The sequence below is a fragment of the Bos mutus genome, chromosome 11 (genome assembly GCF_027580195.1).
Source record: "Bos mutus isolate GX-2022 chromosome 11, NWIPB_WYAK_1.1, whole genome shotgun sequence".
Classification (NCBI taxonomy): domain Eukaryota; kingdom Metazoa; phylum Chordata; class Mammalia; order Artiodactyla; family Bovidae; genus Bos; species Bos mutus.
This window is the reverse complement of record NC_091627.1, coordinates 9,670,522-9,690,428: the sequence shown is the minus strand read 5'-3', so window position 1 is coordinate 9,690,428 and position 19,907 is coordinate 9,670,522. Positions and strand designations below refer to the sequence as shown.

Here is a 19,907-nt window from a genome sequence, read left to right as displayed (position 1 = left end):
CCACTGACTGAGTGCTGCGGTCGGAGGCATTGATCACCTGCTTCCACCCTCTGAAGCTCTCCTCCCCCTGCCAGGGTTCCCAAACCAGCCCATCCTCAGAGTCACTGCTCGCCTGGTTCCAGGGATTTCTAGGGTGCACCCCCCAGGCCTCTGAACAGACTCCCCAGGTCAGGGAGCTGAGTCTGTGTTGTTAGCGAGCTCCCAGGTGCCTAGAGCACTGCCTCTGCACTCTGACGAGCAGAACAGAGTTCAAGAACCTTCATCCAAGCGGATAGATCCCAAAGCCCATAGTGTGGCTTCTGGCATCCTTTCCTGTCTGGCTGTGGCTTTGTTTAACACTCTAGCCCTGCAGCAGAGTGGCTCCCTGACTGCCCGTACGTAGGTCCTGTCCCCTCCTGTAACCCACATCCAGCTCGGAGGGGCTGCCACTGTAAGCCCTGCACTCCCGCCTTCATGCTGAGTGCACAGATTTTATCCTCCTTGGAGCACATCTCCTGGTGCACCCCAGTTTGTTCCAGCCCTTCTGTCCCCTGTAGCCTGGAGCTCCTTGTGGAAAGAGCTCGCCTCGGTGTCACCCTTTGATCAGGAAGGAGCCAGCAGTGCAAGTTCACAGCACATGCATCCCAGCGCCCTGTGGATACTCCTCTCACGTGAAGTGTCACCGGTCCCCCCGTGCCCAGCAAGGCCCCGCCGCCTGCTTGAGCGGTCGGCCGGATGGCACCGGTGTTCACCTTCAGGGCTCACCCCACAGCTCAGCCACCTCACTTAGAGCCCTCGGCTTTCATCTTGGCCCTGGGAGGGCCTCTGCTCCTCCTGGCCCCGTGAGAACAGGCCCCACCTCCCTCCCAGAGCCATTCTAGAAGACTACGTGTTTGTTGTATGAAAAGGGCAGCGTGCAGAACGTCAGCTTCCTTTACGTGATGGGTACCCTCCATCCCAGCCTCTCCCGTTTTGGGAATGACTGTGTGACTGGAGCTCAGGCTGCTGAGCGACTTCAAACCAGCCCGTCGTACCACGAAGGGGTGACTGTGCCCCCCAGACCTGTTGGGTTTTAAATGTCTTTCCTATTATCATCTTTTCTTCTCAGCATTCACTAAAAGGCAGCTGATAACCACACCAAATGGATTATATGCTTTGAACGAGGATGCACTTACGCTCTGGGCGTTGAGCCTTAATGGCCAACACCTGTGCCATAAAAGACACACTGGGTCAATGGAAGGTGCTTTCTGAGCATCTACTGTGTGCTGCCACCTGAGGCGGACGTGTGCCGCTCACAGAATTCAGAGGAACATGCCATTCTGATTCTCAGTGGGCCTCGTTTCCTGGGCTCACCTGGTAATAACCCCTAACATCTTCCTTCACCAAGTGCTTCCTGGGACAGGCGTGGAAGCCACTGGGTGGGTAATGGGACCAAGATGACGGGACAAACCGAGGCTTGTGTTCGGAGCTGAGCATCCTGGTCCCCTTGGTGTGCTTTGCCCAGTAAGCAGAGATCAGGGTTAAGTCACCCGCCTCCTCCAGGCACCTGGGACATCATGTAAGGCTTGGGAAACCCTTTCTTCCTCTTGGATGTCCTTCTGTGTATAGAAAAGGTAGCTGCTGATGTCCAGAAACTTCTCAATTCCTTGGGGAACTCGAGCTGCTTGGGTAGATGGAGGCCTGCTGCGCTGTGGGCTTATGGCGGCACCTGCGCTTTCTGAGCCTTGGGGACTGCTCCATGCTCCCTGTAACCTCCTTTTCTCTCCTCTGTCTTCCTCAGGCACATCTCTCTCACGCTCCCCGCTACCTTCCGAGGCAGGAACAGCACTCGGGCTGACTATGAATACCAGCACTCCAATCTCTATGCCATCTCAGGTAGGTGGGCCACCGCCAAGGGCCAGCGAGCATGCCTGTGTCCCGGGCACCACCTCCCTCTGCGCGTCTCACTTCTAACGGCACCTGCGCGTCTCGTTGCTCTTTCTTCCCCTGCAAGGGGCCTGCTCCCCACAGGGTCCAGGCCTCCCCTTTCCTCCGTGTCACCGCAGCACTTAGTGAAGGGCCAGAACCTCAGCATGTTTTGAAACTAATGATGAAAAACAGCGTGTGGGTTTCGCAAGCTTGAAGGGAGGTTTCGGAGAATAGTGACCACATTGTTCACCTGCCAGGTCCAAGCCGAGTTCCCCGCAGGGACCGGGGACTGCGCAGATCCGAGGCCCGGTGCCGCCTGCCCTCCTGTCCACATCTGTCCTCGCCTCTTGTTTCTCAAGACCGGGTTTGCGACCAGAGGGTACACAGGGGGCCTCCCTCCCGCTCCCCCAACCCCATCATCTGAGTCTGTGATTTCTGAACTCGGCCTTGAAATGGATAGTGTTACCTTGGCAGGAACTTCATCACAGTTTTCTTTTTCACCTTACCCAGAGAGGGAAAAACTTACAAAGCCTTATTACGGAATTGAGATTCATTAGGTGGCGGGCAGTGCAGGGGAGTTGCTAAGAGTTGAGGAAACCCACGAACTTGACTCCGATTATACAGGGGCCTCCAGTCGGAGGCCTTGGTGTATCAAGGGGAAATGGCACATCGGTGCCACTTACCAGCACGCACCCCTAATGGTGAGTGACGTTTTGAACACGGGAACATGGCATTCATTCATGTACCATAATGAACGGGTTATTTGAAAGGTAATCTTTTTTTCTAAAAATTGCAACTTCAGGGTACTAAACAGATGAAATAGAACAATGGTATAATTCGTGTCAGTATTCGTTTTTCTTTGTTATGATCGCTCCCTAATAGGTTTGGAAGGATAAGCAAAGGCCAGTTGTTCCATTTCTGGGTGGCACTCCTGCCGGGAAAGGGGAGCGACAGGGAGGTCCCCACAGCCCTCGTCCTAGCCCCATGCCAGGAGCCGAGTCCCCAAGGGGAGCGGGCGCATGTTGTCTGAGAGCAGCGTCTCCAGGGAGAATTTCTTCTGTGCTCTGGCTATTTCAGCAGAGTCGACAAGGAGCATAACAAATGTGGAAAGATGACCTATTTTGTAGAAAAGCTGGATATTTCCCCAGATGCTTAGTGGCAGAGTGGTGCAAAACAGGCCTGTGAAATCCAGCGGGGTGAAATCCCGCTCTGAATGCACATACAGGCAGCTCAACCAAAGCAGATGCCTTTTTCCCCCCTCCAGCTTGCAAATCTTTTTCCAGCCACAGGGTCCAGCTGCCCCCACCTCACCTGGGTTCTCTGATGGCTTTCCCAGCTGTTGACATTTCTGCAGAGAAGGGCCCACGAAGTGAAATCTCCTCTGGTTTGGCAGGAATGTTCCTGTCTGCCCCTGGACCACTGCTTCCTCGCCCCGCAGCTTTGATGAGGTGTTGTCTGGGTTCATTTCAGCTGTTAGTTTAGCAGTACCGAGGTAACAGCCTCAAGACACAGGGGAAGCCATTCAGGAACTTCCTGTTACATTTATGTAAGTGGCAGTCAATTGGATTTTATCTTCCAAACAGAGGTAGTTGAGGCCGCAGCCCACAACAGCAGGCAGCTCAGGCCTCCTCGGCGGCTGCAGGCCCCAAATTGCTCTGCCAGGGTCCGGGACTGCTTCATTGTGAGGCTGCCAGGCGTGCCCTGCAGGGCCCGCTGGCTCCGTAAGGCCTGCAAGCTCAGCACTGGGCAACCATGGTGCAGCTGGGAAGCCTGCCCGCCCACCAGCAGCCTGCCTGCAAGCCGATCTGGCTAGAGGGAAGCAGAGACACCCTCCCCGCCGTCCCCCCCTTTCCAACGGTGCTTGGCACCGAATGGCACATCTCAGTTTGGTGTTGCGAAGTTAAGGTTTCAAAGGTTTATTCCAGAAACAGTCAAGGCAGCGGGTGCCGCAGGCCCAGCCCGGGCCCCGTGCCTGCTGCCATAATGGCTGGTGCTCTGCTGGTAATGGATTGAGCCACCACACTGTTCTCCTTCTAAACCAGCCCTGCACACATTCACTGCAGACCTCAGGCCCTGAGCCTTTGGTACAAACTCCTGGTCTGCTCTGGTTCATTCCTGAAAACACTTGATTACCGCTCCCTTCATTTGCAGTCCCTTCCTAAGATAAGTAGATTTCCAAACAAGGTAATCAGAAATTTGAAAAGCAGCCCACATTTCATTTGTACATATGGTTATTAAAGTGATATTTACTTTTGCATATTTTCCCAAGGGCGTACCTGTTAGGATCTCCCCTCTGTACTCTCACTGAGACAGTTCATCTGTGTCCTGCCTGCAAAGGGAGTGACACTGCTGGGGAATCTGGTACGGACCACGTGTAGCTCTGTCCCCAGCACACAGAGGTGCTCCTGAAACAGTTGTGGGAGGAAGGGAGGGAGGAAGAAAAGCTTTTAGCCCATGTCTACCTTGCCCAGGAATACCCTTTATGACATCTCAGGGAGGCGATCATTCTAAATGCTATTTGAGCCCTCCAGCAGCTGGGGCCACCACCTCCGAGCAGCCCAGCCCATCTCCGCAAGGTCCTCTGTGTTGTTCAGCTGTGCTGTCTCGCTGTGCATTCATATCCGCCCAGCCATTTGGGATACCACGCATCCCATCAGTGATGCGTGCCAACTATTCTCCACCATCCAGCCTGTGGGTAGCTCTCTCCTGCCCACAGAATTGGGGTAAGGAACTTCTAAGCCTCTGTGCCAAAATCCTGAGATGCTTACTCCCTTCTCTGCCAGCTATTACCCTCATCAGAATGGCCATGAAGCACAACTTTGATCCTCACACTTCCTCTTCCAGGAATTTCCTCTGGAAAATGCTTACAGATGTGCAAAAAAAAGACTTATCCGCAAGGGCGAGCACTGCTGCTTTTTAAATGTAATAACTCAAAAAAAGAGGTGTGGGGGGTGGATATCCTAAATGTCTAAAACAAAGGCAAGTCGGTTAAATTATGAAACCTCCATACAGTGGCCTTAACTTCTCAAGCATCAAACAGATTTTTTATTTAGATAAAAAGGTGTGCATGAATAGTGCTAAGTGACAACTGGAGTGTGCAGTGTGATCTCATTTTAAAGGATATATCCACAGACCTGGAAACGTACACACACAAGACATTCACAGTGGTTTTCACTGGGTTTTCCAGCTCTTCTTTTTGTTTCTTTGCAGTGTCTCACTTTTCTATGATAGCACGTGTTATTCCCATAATAAAAAATACCGGCTTGGGGTTAATTCAGCACACTCTTGGGAAGCTTCCCAAGTGGCCACCATCTTTTCTGAGGGCTCACAAGCCTCCGTCTGAGTGCTTCACAAGGACTTCCCCGTGGCTCAGATGGTAAAGAATCTGCCTGCAATTCAGGAGAGCCTGGGTTCGGTCCTTGGGTCAGGAAGATCCCGTGGAGAAGAGAATGGTGATGCACTCCAGTTTTCTTGCCTGGAGAATCCCGTGCACAGAGGAGCCTGGTGGGCTACAGTCCATGGGGTCGCAGAGTCGGACACGACTGAGCAACTAACACTCCCACAGACTCATACTGTGCTTTCGAATTCTAACGGAAATCACTTCCAGACCACAGATCAATAGCTGCTTCTTGTCCCTTTTTGTGGACGTGATTGTCCTCTGTTGTCCCGTCCCCTGGACCCTCCTGTCCACTGATGTTCCTCCGAGATCACTGACCATCCTCTGCGTCTGCTGGCCCTCCAGTCCCCAGCTGAGCCCGAAAGCACCTGGACGCACCTGCTGCCACCTCACCTTTCTTGCCCCTCAAATCCCCCATCTCCATGGTATTCACTCTCTAAGGTTTGAGGGTGGTTTTCCTTGAAAGAGGAGATGAAGTAAAACGGTGGGTGCCTGGTGTGGCCCACTCTGTAACCCGCATATATTAGGGTCAGCAAACCACTTTTTAAACTGGTCTCACTTGTGATCCATGGCAGCTGGCAGGCGCATGCTTTCCCGGTCGTGTTCTCACTGCTGTGTCTCGCTTGGTTAGATGCCCTTAAGGTGTTGTCCCCCGGGGGGACTCTTCAAGGCCCTGTTGATTTCTCTAGATTCTGTCCCAGAGCCCCAGCTCCTGTTTCCTTGTCAGAACTTCTAGTGACTGTTAGTTTTCTTTTAAAGAATGTCTTCTTGCTCCTCAAAGTCTTCTATTTTGGTCCCAGGTGGTGGTGTCCTCCCTTTTTTTTTTTTCTTATCATTTTTTTTTTTTTGATGCTTAGATGTCTGAGCACTTATTCATTTCTCTTCCACTTATTCCAGATTTAAGGTAGCTCTGAAAACACATGTAGCGAAGTGAAAATGGAAGGGGCAGAGCAGGAGTGGATGAAAATACAGGATAGCAGAGGAGGGTGCAGCCTTGGGTGAGGTTTGCATGAAGGGGAGATTCCAGGTTTGGTCCAGAGTCAAATCTTTTTATACACAACATAGAAACAAGCCAGTTGTTCGGGAAGAATGTAACTATTCCTTTTATGAATTCTTCCGCATAGAGAGGGCCCTGTAAGGTGCTGGAAACAACAGAAGAGCCGCTTTTCAGTGAGCTTGATAACGATAGAGTGTGACCGACTCATGTTGGAAACCCTAAATGTTTGGAAGTTGAATGCAGTGATTTTTTTTTTACTGCGCTGAGTCGTCATTGCTGCACACGGGCTTTCTCTAGCTGAGTGGGGGCTGCTCTAGTTGCCGTGCACACGCTTCTCATTGCAGTGGCTTCTCTTGTTGCGGAGGAGGGGCTCTAGGGCACACAGGCTTCAGTCACTGTGGCGCAAGTGCCCAGGGGCTCCGAGGCACGTGGGATCGTCCCCGACCAGGGGTCGAACCGGTGTCCCCTGCATTGGCAGGTGAGTTCTTAACCACTGGACCACCAGGGAAGCCCGAGTGAGATGTTTCTTAAGAAATGTCCTTGTGCTGGGCATCAGACCAGGGGCTGGAGACCTGGGGGACGTCAGGAAAGAGGAGCTCCCTGATGTCCTGTCCACCTTGAGGGTTTCCTGTGCCGAGGGTCCCTATAACGAGTAGCGCAATTCAGAGACCCCAGAATTGCTTTTTCCAACCTAGGAACGTCCCATCAGTCTCATGGCAGGTTTTACTTCATGAACAGGGAAGCGACACGGTAACGTTCTTTTGTTTTTGTGGTGGTTATAAACGGATTCATAGCTCCACGTGAAGAATTTTTTCCCAAAGAACTTATTTTTCTTGCTTTTGAAAAAATCAACATAGTTGTGTAAAATAGTAAAATAAAGCAGGTGCACATTAAAACCAGCACGTAATAAAGCCAAAACTCTCAAACAGCCCAGTTTGAGGGTGAGCCACACGCAGACGTGCATGGAGGCCACACGGTGCGGGGAGCACCTTTTAGTGCCTGATGTCTTCATCTGTCCTTCAGTACCAGGCTGACCACTTAATGTATTTTCCACGTCGTCACTTTTGAGAGTGAAAGGGGCGTGGAGCTGCCCCAGACAGAGCCAGGGAACCCGGAGCCGACCTGGCCAACTGGGGGTGCAGTCACCCTGTCTTGAGCTCTTCTGGGTTTTTCAGGTTTTGGGGTTTTTTTTTCCCCTTTTTGGTTTTCTTTTTGATTGTGGAAAAGCCAGCTTATTGCCCTCCACAGCTGTTCCCTCTTAAAAACCAGTCCGTTTTCAAGATGTTTGACATCAGGAAGCATGTGAGCATGGACAAGCCCGAGTCCATCAGCAGGCAGTGTAGCCATGACCCTCATTCAGAGAGAAGGGGGATTTTATCTGAAACACAGAACCCCGTACCAGCTGTGTGACTCTGACATCAGACCAGGAAAGCGCAAAGCAATTAAAAATAATTAATGATTTCTGAATATCAGCCTTCTCCATGCAGTTTTAATCTAGTCCTCATTTAAATTGGAAGATGGACATTTAATTATCAGTATTATGAAATTCATGATTTATATATTTCATCCAACTGGATAAAATTTCTGCCACCGGCTCTTCATCTTATTATGAAAAGAAAACGAATCTGTGTGTTTTACAGTGTGATCCTTTAGAAACTTGTCTATAGCATACCAAACAATTACGAATGTATTTTCCTTTCATTTTTAGTGATTGCGTTATTTCTGTCTTTCAATTAGGAGAAGAAAATCTCTCCAGGAAAGTCAGAAACAAACTTGATACTTTAATGACCATAAAGCAATGCCAGGTGGGAAAACGACCAAAAGACTAAAACAATCGGGCATGTGAGAAATGAGAAATGCCCTTCTTTTTTGTGTGAGGTGTTCTGACTGACAGCCGTCCACGTGCCATGTTTATGCTGCAGAGTTTGCGTGTGTTTTGTGTGGGTGTCACATGTGTGGGTGAGTGCCAGCCTGCGGGTGGGTTCACAACCTCAAAGCTGGGGAAGGGCTGCTAGCTTCCAGCGGGAGCCCCAGAGTAAACGTTAGTCAGCCTCTGCATTCACAGTTACCTCTGTGGCCTGTGAATTAATGGACATGTTCTTGCGGCTTCTGTGGCCTTGAACTTCAGACCTCCCCACCCCCGCCCACCTCTTTTCATGTATCCTCCACTGAGGATTTCAGACTCACCTAGGACTGCTCAGAGTGGTGGGGGGTGAGCTGGAGGGAGGAGAGGCAGGGAACCAAGGGAGGAACGTGGGTTTGACGGGTGCCAGATGATAGCATATGGGGAAGATTCCTCAGTGGAGTGAAAAAATATATATATTTATAATGTGCTCGAATCAAGAAGGAAATAAGTCATTTTAAAGGCATATAAATTTTTATCATCCCCTCTAACATGGCGTCCCTTGTCTATCCATCTCTTCCTGCCCTGACAACAAAACCGAGCACAAAGGAAACGAGGAGAAGAGCAGGCAGAACCGAGCGGGCGCGGGTGGGGACTTGCTCGAGTAGTAGATCTGTACATCCTGATGCAAAGGTGCGGGTGACAGGTGGCCAGGTTTGCTCTGTACACAACCATGTGTGTGCTGTCAGGCGCTCACACGCCGCCTTGTTGCGATTGATGAATTGCCTGCTTTCTTGATTAAACCTTCCGTCACTTAAGAAACAAAAAGCCTGTGTTTAGATGGCAGAGTGGGACACGTCAAAAAAATCTGTCTCCTTTACCTTTGTGCAGATGTTGGGCACAGACTGTAACATGTATTATTAAAATGAATGTGGCATTTACTGTGCATTATTCCTTTCCTGGGAGAAAGGACTGTAAATTATATGCTAATAATAAGCTTTAACCCTTTCAAATGCAAAAGATTTAAGAGTGCAAATATTCATGTAGGCCCGGCTAATTGGACGTGCCTTCATACACCCAACCGTGGTTGCCGTGTCACCGGAGTTAATGAACAGCGTGTGCGGGCAGACACGCAGGGCGCTTGGGGAGCTCTCGCCTCCTGGAGGGGCTCCGCTCTGCAGTCGCCTCTGCTAGGATTTTGCAGAGAGAGACCCCGAAACCCCTGGGCTGGGCTCTGGGTCACCCTTCTGACAGATGAGGGCCAGAGCCTCGTCCAGTTCCCCCGGCCCATCTTCTGGACCCGAGCATCGGGCGTGGTCCTCTGTGCTCTGTGTCCCCGCCTCCGGGGCCAGCTGGGCTCGGGCCTGGCAGGTACCTTGTTGGTACTCAAACTTCCTTGACCTGGCTTATCAGTCCCCAGTCCAGTTGCCCAGGTGGCAGACTGACGTCCCCAAAGCACACCTCTTCAGATCACGTTCACGCCAGCCCCAGCCCACTGCCGACTGCGTTCATGCGTACCTCACTTGCCGAGAGTGGGGGCTGTCGATGGCCAGTCTCTCCCTGTGCCGTGTCTCTTCTCCAGGCCCCCCAGCCCAGGTAGCTCCCGGTGTCCTCTCTCCATTGTGTCTTTCTGTGCACCTGTCCCTGCCGGTCCTGTGGCCTGATGGCCCCAGCGTCTCCTCTGCTGACCCATCCCTGAAGGCCTGCTCCCACACTGCCTCTGCCACGAGGCTTGTCTCATTCCCTCCCAGTTGGGGTCCTGGTTTCCTCCCCCTAGGTTTTGTGTTGGAGCCATTTCACCTGTGAGCACGCTGAGACAGCAGAGGCTGTGTTTAGAAGAGAGGACGGAGGCTGTCTTCACTCCTTTTTGAGTCATTGAGGATGTTATTAAAGGCAGAGAGAGAAGAACGACTGTTCACTTCTCTCTTCATTCAGCAGACAGCGCTGCCGTGTGCCAGGCCCCGTGTTCCCACTTCCAGGGCAGCAGGAAGGTTCAGCATGTGACTGACAGGGCATTTGGGGTCAGAAGCGCATGCAGCCATCGCACAGAGCCGCCGTGAATGGCCGCACAGGTGGTGTGCTGAATAACCCACACAAATGGTTCCCAGGTAGAGCTGTGCAAGGGCCCTGTGTTACGTGGCCCTGGGCAAGTCGCTCGATGCTAGTTATTCACCCCTCCCTGGTGGCTCAGATGGTGAAGAATCTGCCCGCAATGTGGGAGACCTGGGTTCAAGCTCTAGGTCAGGAAGCTTCCCCTGGAGAAGGGAATGGCAGCCCACTCCAGTATTCTTGCCTGGAGAATCCCCATGGACAGAGGAGCCTGACAGTTACAGTCCATGGGGTCGCAAAGAGCCAGACATGACTGAGTGACTAACACTCTCACTCTCGAGACAATGCAGTAACCGCCTGTTGCCTTCTTGTTACGAGGGTCCAGGACTTGTGAGAGTATTTCATAAATCGGGAAGCACCTCCCCTGCCGGAGCCCAGAGGTTTGTTGAGAATTATCACCCAGGGCACACTGGCTCATCTTCTCAGTCCTGCGCTCCGTTGTATGATTTTGTGCGTAAGATTTCTTCTCAGCAGTCGGCGTGCTCTGAGCGCTCAGGGAAGACGTCTTCCTGGGGCCGGAGAAACTTGCAGTAAAAGCTCTGGCGCAGCTCCGCTGGGCACCACCCAGAAAGGAGACGTCCTGTCACGCGTTGTCACTTAGACGTGGGCTGTTTTGCGTGGCCAGCGGCCCACAAGCCCTTTCGGGAAAGTGACGGGATGCTGGTGTGGGGCAGGAAGGGAAGACGCGCTTGGCAGAGTGAGCCGGGGACCTCCATAAAATCTTGCAACACGCCTTTGGTTTTTCGGAGGAAAAGTGCTTGCGGCGGGGGGTTGGGTGTGCTGCTTTCGTCTCCAGGTTTTCATTTCTGCTCTTCCTGTGCTCCCCCGGCAGGAGAAAGTTAAGACTTTTTCCAGTTTCGTCATGGTGAAAAATAAAAATATAATGAGGTGACGGATACTTGAGTGTTCTTAAAAGATGGCCACCCCCTGCTGTGCCTTCATTCTCCATATTTTTCTTTCACGTGTGGCAGAGAGTAGGCGGCGTTGGTTTAATGGGCCACGTCCCCCTCCCTCTTAAATCCTTGAGTGAGGCAGCTGAGAGGTGGTGGGAAGATTCTGGGCAGGAGCCAGAAGGGTAGGTGCACCGAAGTTTCTGCCACAGACCTGCCCAGTGACGTCAGGCACAGCACCAAGCCTTTCTGGACCTGATGCCCCCGTCTCTCAACATCAGTAATTGCAATAATGTTAATCATTCAATTGTAGCAATAGTTCAGCTCATGTTTTTTGGAAGCATCCTCTGTGTCTGCCATTGTCTGGCATCTAGGGGAGCAGTGATAACAACTCCAGGGGCTGGGGCCGTGTGGGAAGGAGCTTGTGTGGTTTTCACATTGGGATACCCGAGACGTTACCAGCAAATGCACACTTACTGCCTCCACACTTCAGAGAAATGCCATCCAAACGCTGTCTTGACCATAAAGGTCCCACACGTGGACAGAGAAAAACCATCTCTCTGACACTTTCTCTCTGCATGTGTATCTTCTTTGTCTAGTTTTTAAGCAGAAATATGTCTCCATTTCCCATCATAGTTCGCTTCCTGGCAGGCAGCGTGACTGTGGTCCTTTCTGAAGGCCTAGCCAGAGAAAGGGCTACCCAGGTGGTGCTAGTGGTAAAGAACCCTCCCACCCAAGCAGGAAAATGCAAGAGACCCAGGTTCCATCCATGGGTCAGGAAGATCCCCTGGAGAAGGAAATAGCAACCCACTCCAGTATTCTCGCCTGGAGAATCCCATGGACAGAGGAGCCTGTGGTCCATAGGGTCGCTAAGAGTCAGACACGACTGAAGCGACTTAGCACGCAGCCAGAGAAATGCTGAAAACAAATAGAAGATGCTCAATCTCAGCTCTTCATCTGCTCTTAGCACTTCTTCAGAGGTTTTCTCTGGGGTGAGTGAAGTCATCGGGGTTACCAAACACTCCTGCCTAGGAGCAGCTTGTATCAAACTAGCCTTTTGTTTCTCTTTATACCTGTGTCTCTGTCTTGCAGTAACAGACTATCAGCTGAGAGGGAAAAAATGATATAATTAAGGTAACTTCTTTAAGCACATTTTGGGAGCTGAAGTTGTTTTTGCTTTTATTAAAATGGATCACTTTAATTTATTTTAATAAACCTAACCTTCCTTTAGACTTACCATGTACAAAACTCTGTTGTAAGCCCTTTCCATGCATTTTGTTATTTAATCCCAGCAAATCCTTATCAATAACCTTACAGAAAACCTCTCGGGGTTTGTACTGTTACTGCTGTGATCTCTGTTTTACAGATAGAGCTTCCAGTGTTGCTGAGTCCCCATGTTCAAGCCTTGTTCAAAGCCTTAGAGAATGAATCCCTGTAATAATAATGAAAGTCAAGCCACTCGGTTGTATCTGACTGAGTACAGTCCATGGAATTCTCCAGGCCAGAATACTGGAGTGGGTAGCCTTTCCCTTCTCCAAGGGACCTTCCCAACCCAGGGATCAAAGCCAGGTCTCCTGCATTGCAGGCAGATTCTATACATTAATATGACAATAATAATAATAAATATTGTGCAGGTGGAGAAACTGAGGTTTGAGAGTGATTTACCCATAGTTAGCAGTGCTAGTCAGCGGAGGGGCTGACATTCAAGCCCAACCAGCCCCTCAGCTCTCCGCCACTACCCTGGGGACAATTCCTCCTAGCTGGGGACCCTGTCCCTCCCTGTGTCAAGCGACACTGGAAGGACACACACTAGAGTGGCTCACACGAGGACTCATCGGCTTATTAGGTCTCAGTGTAGTTTAACCTCAGGTGGCCCCTGGACCATCGTCTCTGGGACCTCGTCAGAGTGAGGCCTTCATGCTTGACTGAAGATGCCCTCCCTGACCCCCGCACCCTCAGGGCGCCTCCAGGGGTAAGTGTGGGTCCTGCTGGGCAGAACAGTGCAGAGCTGAGCACACAGCCCCTCTCGTAAAGCTGAGTGGCCTTAGGCAAGGGCCTTCACCTTTCTGGGCCTCAGTTTCCTCGTCTGTCAGATGGGAACAGCAGTGGTTTGCAGTGAGGATTGGAACCGAGCCTGGCACATAGGAGTGCTGCAGGGGTGCCCTTATGATTGTAATTATCCCACAGGTCCTCCCTCCGCCCCGTCTCAGATCCTTTCCAGACCAGCAAGGGCAACACTCCGGATGCTTCAAGGAACCTCCCCGCCATTAGCAGGCAAGGCTGCCGCTGGTCCTGCTGTTGGAAACCTGTCTGGGGTTGGGGGGAGCTCTGGGCACCTGGGTGTCCCCTTGCCGTGGTCTTCCCTCAGCCCTGAGGTGACAGTGGCCAGCCCAGACACACCTTCTCATGTCTTGGGACTGAACTGTAGGCATCTCCCCCGACTCCAGCTCTCTGAACCCTGCACACAGGAGGGCTCCTACATGAACTGACAGTCACCGTAGTGCCACCTGCTCTGAAGCTTCACCCTCTAGGTTGGGCTTCCTAAAGTGCCAGCCTCTACTGAGGTGACCGAGCTGTTCCAGACCCTGTGCGACCCCGTGTGCTCCTGGTCCCAGGTCCCCTCCTGCCGGCTCCGCTGCCTGAGTTCTGCTGCCGTCTGTGTGTCCCCGCTTCCAGGCTCCAGCCTGGCTGACCTACCTCAGTAGTCCTCGGGGATCAGCTGTCAGGTGGGCGTCTATAGACTCCTGATGACTTAGTAATGATGGGAGAGTTGGTAGAACTCGGGGAGCGGCTGGACGGCTACACAGGATCCCATGATGAGACGGGAAGTTTTTTCTGTCCCCCACACAGGATGTCAGGATGGGTGCATTTAACTGCTGGCCTCAGGACCAAAGAGTTCTGATCTGTTCTGTAGCAACGAAGCCACTTTTCCCGTGGACGGAATACCTGCATCCATCTGTTGTTGTGCGTTTGGCGTCCGTGTCCTGAATACCCAGTACTTTTTTTCCCCATCTGTTTATAAATGGCCAGTGACGGTCTTAACCTGTTTATGTTTAAAGAACAGACTTCATTGCTCCAGCCTGGAGTTGGGATGGGGTGTATTTATCACATGTCCCAGAGAACGCGGGGCCCTCAGTCCTCAGATTTGTCTTTCGATTGTCTCCGAGACAATGAGTGATGCAGAGCTCTCAGCCAAGGTTGAGATCCTTTGTTAGCGCGCGGTTTCTCGCGCCTGGCTTGTTTTATAGCGTGAACGATCTGATGATCCACTGGCGAGGCGACATCCATAATTTTGAATGAGAGAGCAAAGCTTGCCTCGTCGGCCCTAAGCATCGCTCCTGGTGACACGCTTAGAAGTACTTAATCGCTTGCTACCTGGAGGCAATAAACGCACCCATCTTTCTGTTCCATTGCCTCCTGTGTTTACCTTAAATATGCCCTGGGCTAACAGAATGCCACTGACACTCCTGTCAGAGGGTCCCTTGGCTTGTGAATTACACAGCCGCCTCTCACCCTTCTTCCGGCCAAAGGTGGTTGGGCCTCCCATAGGCCCAGCGTGGGCGCCTTCTGTGTCCAGAAGCCTATTGGCTGTTGATGCTGCTTGTAAACTTTGCCGTCTGATTGGTTTTGCCAGTTCTGAGAAGGGTGACCTGTTCTTGGTTGTAACGTCTCGTTCTGTGCTCAGTTCTCCGCTGGAGTCCACGGTCTGTCCCGGGAGGTTAGGACCACAGGTCTCACACCCAGGCAGCCCAGCCTGCGGGAGCTACTGAGATCCTCATTGTTGGACTGATTCTTGAGACCCACCCTTTGTATCCACTCTCCCCGGCTGCACGACTTTGGACTGTTTACTAACTCTTCAGTCATTTCCTCTTCTAAAACTTGGGGATTAGGGATAATGTATGTGAAGTGCCTTGTACTGAGCGGGCCCCCCAGAAATGGTAGCTCACATGACTGTCATAGACCCTGGCATTCCAGGGAGCATGGGTCTTATTTCCCCCTGAAGCAGGACCCCAGCCCCACCCCACCTAAAATGCAGTCAGGAGGGGGGCTTAGGTCCACTAAGGCAGGGCCGGACGGGGACTCACGGGTCGGAGCCTGCCCAGGTCAGGGTCCAACCCTCCACCCTAGTTCAGAAATCTATAATTGCTTGAGATGCAAGTTTGTTAGTGGGTGAAACAGTTTTGAAGAGAACTTCTCAGCGTTTAAATCAGCCTCCGATTTCCCTTTTCCCTTCTCCTTGAATCAGCTCTGGACTGAGAAAGGAGCATTACCTGTTCTCAGCGCTCGAAACATTTGACTCCTTTCTTCTTTGTCCTTTGGCTCTTTCTTTCCTGCCCCTCCCATCCCAGGACCCTTGCCCCAGAGTCCTTACAGACCTGTGAGCCGAGGCTTGGTCTCAGGATATGTCGAGAGTCCCACCACCCACTGGGCACATCCTGAAGGCTCCCTCATGCTCCAGAGCGGCCAGTGGAGCTCTAAGGCCTGTGCCAAAGGCTGGCTTGGCAGCCACGGGACACACCGTCCACTGAAGACCATCTTTCTTGGGGTTTGGGAGAGTAGTTTAAGCAACTTTCTGAGACATTCCCATTTTAAGAAAGGATGCCAGACTATCTGTCAATGCTCAGGGATTGCTCCTTTCTTCAGACTACCTTTTTAAAAAAGATATTGTATCTTTTATTTGGATTTAATGAGGGCAGACATTTTAATCAGAGGTTAGTCATTTATTTTTGCAAACTATTGTTTTGATTCATCATTTATGCAGATAATTAAATGGTTCAGTTGGCACAGTGTGTCTACTTTATTAAAACAGGTAATTTTGGGGGGGAAAAAGAGAGAGATGCTGTTTTTTGGATCACTGCACAAGAATTGCTTTTATCTCCATCTCTGTGCATAGTTTCTGGTTGTGTTGCCACAAGGTCTCTCACCTTCAAGTGTTTGGTGTCCTCTCTGGTCTGGGGGGTGCTTGCCCTGGGATGATTGGGGTGTAAGCCGTTATGCCCTTTGAACTGGGAGATGAAGAAATCCTGTGCTGTTACCTTTTGGAAAGTCTCCAAGGTTTTAATTGGATTGGGGGAGAAGAGCCTACAAGTTATGAACTTTGCAGAGCAGCAGTTCTTATGCTAAAAACAGATTAATTGTAGCCCTCGCAGGGGGTGGAGTTTAAAAGTCAATTACTACTTGTCCTATTATAATTTATACACCTAGGATTTGAAAAAGTCTGTCACTTGGTGCAAAAATGAAAAGGTTACGTGTACTAGTGTGAGTATTGCCGTGACTTTTCATTTGTAAATGCTTTAGCTACACGCATCTGTATGTATGCAGCTTGTAGGTGCAGAGCTCCGATATTATTGCAGCTTAGAGCAGGGTTTCTCAGGAAGAGTAACCTTTAAGATTTCAGTCTTTAAATCCGTAATGGCTTGAAACTTAGTCCTTTGTCTGGCAGTTCACTCCATTTGTAGGCACCCTGGCAGCCCCAGCTAGGGCCCTGGGGACACTCCACTCCCGGGTCACAAACCAGTAAGAGATGGCCCTTTAGGGGTCAATTTTTTAAAAACAACAAATTGCTTGCGAGGTTTGCTCTCCTTGATTTTTCCATGTTTGCATCCTGAATCAGTTCATTCACTCATTAAAAGGATTTATTTTAGGCAGACCAATTAAAACTTTGGAAGCTAATGTTTTGCTGAGCAGCGCACAGACCTCAGGAAGCACGATTTATAACAGGGCTTCCGCCCTTTTCCACCAAGAGCTGTCTGATGGCGCTGCGATCCCCAGCGCTCAGAGCACAGAACGTCGGTCCTTCGCGGGTGGGTGGCTCCTGGCCTCCATTGTTTCCTGGGGAACCCGCAAGTCTGAGAAGCCCAGCCCAGCCCGGGAGTGGCTCGCAGGATTTGTTTGCTTGCACAAACCCCACAGTTTAATTTTTTTTAATAGGAAGCTGCTGTGTAGTTTGGATATTTAAACAGTTATTAACCGAATGACAATTAACAGATTGCATAGACAGATTTTCTTTTGAAAACCTCTGAAATTGAGTACAGTTTGCAAAACTATCACGGCCTAGTAATGACAATGAATTTTGATTTCCCGGAACTGATATTAGACTCCTTATTAAACTATGTGCATCTGCTTTTAATTTACTCCAAATAATTGGAAAATGCAATGAAGCTTTCCAATTAAAGCACGGCTTTATGCTGTTTAATAATACCCCCATAATATTATAGCTTATGAAGTGACAGGTGAGTTGGTGTATGAATAAAACATAAAGGCAGCAATAAGGGACAGAAAACCGGAGACAGTTGTGGGGATTTTAAATGCTGGATGTAATTTGCATATATTAATCTCTTCTTTTCAGCCTTATCAGGCGTTCTTCAGTATTTGAAGTTAAAATAGCGTTGACAGGCGGGAGTACGCTTAGTTTTTTCAAGGATTTATTACTTGTATAATTTCTGATCTTTAATAAGCAGATATGACTGATCCTCATAGTTCTATAGAAATCGGTTAATTGTTCCAGATGGCGTGTACTGATTATGCAAAATTACTTTTCACACCATTTTTTTTGTGATGGAGTTTGGAGTAAAATTAAATTTTTTATAGCCTTCTTATCATGCTGTTTTACAGTGGTTTTTCCACAGAAGTTGAATTTAATCTACTATATTACATTGACCAGCACAGTTACTCTAATGTAGCATTTTGTGATTTGACAAAGAATAATAGAACATATTGCTCATTGTTCATTACTGTGTCCCTAATAAAAAGGAGCTCCTGTGTATAGAACATAGCTGTTATTTATGAAGAATGCCTAATTCATACAGTTAAAAATGCAAAATTGTACTATGCAGTAGTTCCTTGTAGGGAGAGAGTATCTGAGGAAAGCAAATGGAAATAGGCTTGTTGCTACAGATTTTACATGCTAGAAGAGAGGTCTTCTTTTAATGACCAGAGAGTTTAAATTGTGCTGCTGCTTCTTCTGTGAGTGGGGGAAAGAAAAGGCTAGATAATCTCATTCTATTGATATTAAGAGAGGTGTCACCGGTTGACTTGTCTTGATTTACATAATCCCAGAAGCCTTTCGTAACTGAATAGCGTTTATAAAAGGTGGTTATACTTTGGTATAAAGTATCAAAAAAAAAAAATAAAGCCTAAAAAGCCTCAAAGATAATTAGTCTCTAACATTTTCCGAAGCGTCAGTTTTTGCAAAGCATCTTGTGCTGGTGTCAGATCCAAGTCCAGGCTGTGCATTTTACCAGGTGACATTAATCTAAGCTTATCCTTGTCCAGGTTCTCGGATAACATTCTCTCTACAGTTCAGCTGGTAGCGGGAGACGACTCAGCAGGCGCATCCCAAAATGGGATTGTAGGCCTGTTACCGTGATGCAGGGAGAGATCCAGTTTCTTTCCTTTGGGAGAACTCCTCCCAAAAGCAGAGGGAAGGAGGACAGGTTTTTCTGTTGCATGAGAAGAATCCTGTTTGGGTGTGTAGTATTTTAAATACAGTGCAGAAAGCAGTAACGCATTTCTGTGTATATAATCTAAACTTTGACTTGTTTTCAAGGGGCCACTGTGCGTATGAAACCTTATCAGGATTTGTATAGACTTGGGATGTACATTTCTGTTTCAGGTAGAGTCAAATCCCTTGTGCAGAGAGACTCACAGATCTTTCTGTGGCCCAACTGCTCCATCCAGGTAGTTTGTTTAGTTCTGTGCGTCATCACCCCTTGCCCATAGCCGTCTTCCCACAGGCCTTGAGAATGCTTCCTTGTTTGAACAGACTTGAGGTGGATTTGGATCTGTTTAAAAGGTTCAATTCCTTTAGCCCTGGGGGAATCACATGTCTTTTTTAAAAAATATATTTTTCTGCTAGCAACACTGATTGCTGATCACAATGCTCCGTCCCCGCTTCCCCACCAATCCTCGAATAGAAGCAGGACTTTATTGATGCCTCTCTGGCAGGTTTGAGGGGACCAGACCAGCTGTGTCTGCTGAGGGTGGGACTTGGGATGCAGGGCAGGGGTGCTCTGGGGGTGTGAGCTCTCCAGAGGGCCCAGGAGAACAGATTCAGTTAGATGCCCACGTTACCATTGCCAGTATTGTGTAGATTGTACTGTTTTCTAGTCTTCAAAATATTTTCAGTTAAGTTCTACTTTGTATCTAGTCTAGTCTTGAAAGAAGTTAAATAGGAAGGTAAATATATTTGGCTGCCTACAGTACGGAATGACTAATTAGACCAAATATAAAGAAATGTAATTCAGAGCCCAGAGCACTTTCAGTAACCTGTACTAACTGAATTCTGTATTCTCTTTACCTCCAGAGTACTCAAAAAACCTGAAACCTTTCACCTGCCCTCTTTTGTAAACTCAAGATATATTTTTGTGAAAATGAAAATTATATGAAAAAGAGCATGCATAAATCAGACATGATTAAAAATATTTGTTCTAATGCAGTAATAATGTGGTAGTAATGCTTTCATCAGTATAGCTTAAGGCTACATTAAGTGGACAGACTTTATATGGATTCTCTAATTTTAATCTTCAAAATGCTATCTAATGTCTCATTAAGACTTGCATATAATGTATCTTAAGTACAGTCATTAAATATAGTTTAGGGAGATTTATGTTCAGATATTGCTTAAAGATGTTTTAATAGGCCCATTTACTCTGATGATATTAATGAGCTCTTAATACAGACTAAGCTTCTAAAACTAGTTGTAAAGACTCCAGCCTGAACACAACAACTTGAGATTAAAGCCCGGTTTGCACGAGAGCCTGCAGGTTTGCCCCACCAACACGC

At 49.2% G+C, this 19,907-nt stretch overlaps 1 protein-coding gene across 2 annotated transcripts in view; it reads left to right on the top strand.

The window, feature by feature from the left end:
* Positions 1-19,907, top strand: part of MVB12B (multivesicular body subunit 12B) — a 194,415-nt gene that overhangs the window by 109,285 nt on the left and 65,223 nt on the right. For both annotated transcript variants that reach the window (XM_070378981.1, XM_070378980.1), the window contains exon 7: positions 1,760-1,854. In XM_070378981.1, the coding sequence (XP_070235082.1) occupies positions 1,760-1,854 (95 nt within the window). The remainder of the gene's footprint in view (positions 1-1,759; positions 1,855-19,907) is intronic.